The sequence below is a fragment of the Halyomorpha halys genome, unplaced genomic scaffold, assembly GCF_000696795.3.
Source record: "Halyomorpha halys isolate HHAL.00 unplaced genomic scaffold, Hhal_1.1 Scaffold709.1, whole genome shotgun sequence".
Taxonomy (NCBI): Eukaryota; Metazoa; Arthropoda; class Insecta; order Hemiptera; family Pentatomidae; genus Halyomorpha; species Halyomorpha halys.
In genome coordinates this window covers 463,817-466,886 of record NW_027112191.1, presented here as the reverse complement: position 1 = coordinate 466,886, position 3,070 = coordinate 463,817, and the positions used below count along the sequence as shown (strand labels likewise).

General features: G+C 40.9%; 1 protein-coding gene across 1 annotated transcript in view; it reads left to right on the top strand.

Moving 5' to 3' along the window:
* Positions 1 to 3,070, top strand: part of Rich (Guanine nucleotide exchange factor subunit Rich) — a 63,923-nt gene that overhangs the window by 35,446 nt on the left and 25,407 nt on the right. Inside the window, exon 17 of the mRNA XM_014428282.2 lies at positions 1 to 116. Within this exon, the coding sequence (XP_014283768.1) occupies positions 1 to 116 (116 nt within the window). The remainder of the gene's footprint in view (positions 117 to 3,070) is intronic.

The following is a 3,070-nucleotide window of genomic DNA, read 5'->3' as shown; positions in this document are numbered from 1 at the left end:
ATCCCAATGATGTTGAATGTTCTCGTGTTCCCATTGTTGTGCCATCAAAAATTCCTCATACTCCCCCTGTTAATGGCAATGAAGAAGATCTCTCTTTGGTTCTTGGCACAATGCATGTAAGTGTGTTTATTATTTAACCAGCAATCTTAAATTTTCATTATATAGAATACATGTATGTGAAGTAAAAGACAATTAGGTATATTTCGTTTTTTATTCTTCTGAGAAGACCAATTGGCCAATAGGCTTGCAATGTGAACCAGGTTTCTAATTTATCTGGTAGTGTTCATTAACTTTGTGGATAAGTGTTACTTTAAATGTTTTGTCTTTTATGATAATATTATGATTCATATTATATTCTATTACATAATTTTACCAATAAAATGTTATTAACAAAAAAACATCATAAATATGCATTCATATACAATTTAAATATTGTATTAAGAATAACACATGACTTTACAATATTGTTTATTGTCCTTTGAGTGGTACATTTTTATTAGATATTGTTCTAAATATTTATTTGTGAATTTTTTTATTAAATATTTTTCAATAATGTTAAGTAGACCAAAATAATAAATTTTAGTTTTTTTATGATGAATCCTTGTAAACAAAAAACAAAGAAAATCACTGAAATAATCTTCAAAGAATCACCCTGGAAGGCTTTGGGCTGTCCAAAGACCATTTCTGCAGCATTAGCTCTGGTATTCCGTTTTACTACCAACCTGAGACCTAACAGGACAGTTGATAGTGTCTGGGACCATTTGTAGCTAAGGAAGTTTTAGCGCCATTTTTGACTGCCTCGTGACTGCAGTGGTGCCGGTTCAAATCTTGGCCTGGAGTGTTGACTTTTATTTCATGGTGGTCCCATATATATAAATAAATAACTTGACCCCCCCCCCACCATGTTTAGAATATGGTGTTAACCTCCTTCCTCCTGTATGTTAGAAAAGACCAGGATGGGGATTATAAAAAATAAGTTGGTATCGTCCGAGGCCCTTTTGTAGCCGAGGGAATCAAGGTATTACCATAGCAACTTTGCCACTGCAAGGTGCCGGTTCGAATCCGGCCTTGACTTTTATTTTGTGGTGGCTTAGCGGAATGTAAACTAGATCCCCCACTCTGGTTAGAATAGGTTGGTTACCTGCCCTTCACAGTTGCTCTCTAATTTCAGGTTTCTAGAAGACTACTCACATAGGCTGCTTTCCCTCTCATCCTTTTTTTTTTTTTTTTTTTTTTATATCCCCCTCCCTTGCCATTTCTGGTATACGGGGTGCAGGAGCAGTGGGGTAGTGCGCTGGGGATTGTGCATGCCACTGCTCCCAAAGATCACCAATTCTTTATTCTTTTATTAAATTTTGTACTGTGGTGCAGCCCAGTACTAGGTTTAGCACCTTACTGATGGAGCTGCACCTTGTCCACTCCATCCGTTCTGTAGGTCCTCCTGGTGCGCATCCGTCTGGGTGCCTCTTGCAGTTACCAGGCTGGTCCAGCCCTCCTAGTCTCAGTCTGGGTCAGCTTCCTCATCTTCTGGTGGCTCGCCAATGTTGGGCAGTCAAGTCCTTCCCATTGTGAAATGAGTTGGGCCCACCACTCCCTGAAGAAGGGATAATTCTCTTCTTCAATCAAACAGGGAAAGTTATACTCAGCCAAGGCGAAAATCCCGGTCTTTCTTGACAGCCTGGCTCGGTGTCCTTCCATGGCGGAGCAATCTACTATTACGTGTTCTGCTGTTTCAGGAACTCCGCACGTGGGGCACCGGGGGTCGATGTTCTTTCCAAAGCTCTGCAGCTTTTCTCGAAACCCCCCATGTCCAATTAGGATCTGTGAGACCCAATAGTCTGGGAGGACCCATTTAGCCTTCAATCTAGAAAGGACGGTAGGGAAGAATTTTCTCAAAGTAGCGCCCTTCTGGCTTGCCACCCACCGTCCATTCCACTCCTGTATTGAGTCCTCCTGCAGCATTTTCTTCCATAAGTTTGGAGTCTCGCCGATGCTCTCTCGGAGCTGCTTCGGTAGCGCTTCTAGTCCCTGCCTCTTTACTTCATATTTAAGGATATCCACCCTGAGGATGAGGTCTAGGGACATCGCTCCGGCCAGCACCTGCACCGCCTCATGTGACACCGTTCTGTATGTCTTCATGACCCTCAGCAGAGCCAATCTCTTTATGGTGGCCAGTCTTCTGTGTCTGCGTGAGGTTTTGGCTGTACGCAGGGGATCCGTACCTCAGAATACCCAAGATCACACCTTTATATATGGTCATCGTTACAGGGTACCTGAGGCCCCAAAACGCACCCCCTATCCTACTTAATCCATTGAGTGAAAGTGTCACCCTGTGCTTTAGATACACCAGGTGAGATGTGGCATCGAATCTTCTTCTTATTCTCACACCAAGATATGTCACCTCCTCACCTGGTCTAACCCTCTCTCCTTGGATATCCAAGGTGATAGGATGAGCCCTGTCTGTAGAACCTCTTATGAGTATGGCCTGAGTCTTGACTGCTGCCATACTCAACTTCCTCTTCACGCACCACTCTCCTACAAGACTGGCACACCTCTCCGCTTCTGTCTTTAGTCTGGATCTGCTGTTCTTGGCCACGATGACTGCCAGGGCCCTGTTTCATAATGGAACTAATAGTACAAGTAAAAAAGTACAAGTGTACAAGTTACAAAGTACAAGCTTAATACTTGTACCGGGAGAAGCGAGTTCACTTGTACTATTGAAAAAGTACAAGTGAACATAAGAGCAGGTTATGTATTCTTATCATTGGTAGATCGTGAAACCATTTAGCTGTTAATGTGTTCAAAAATTGCTTTAAGAATTAAATTTTCAGCATTTAGAGTTTTGTTTTTTTAAAGTAGCAAGTATTAAAGTATCAAATACGAAAAACACCGTTGTTTCACACATTTCCGGACGACATTATACTAAAAGCATAAAATAGCAGGCAATTCACTAATATAACATTAGCTTTAAAAAAAAAAGTCTTACCCGATTTATAAATGTATTTTTACATTCCGAAATCTCAATACAAAAGAATATAATTGGAAATATTGAATTGATTAATAATTTAAA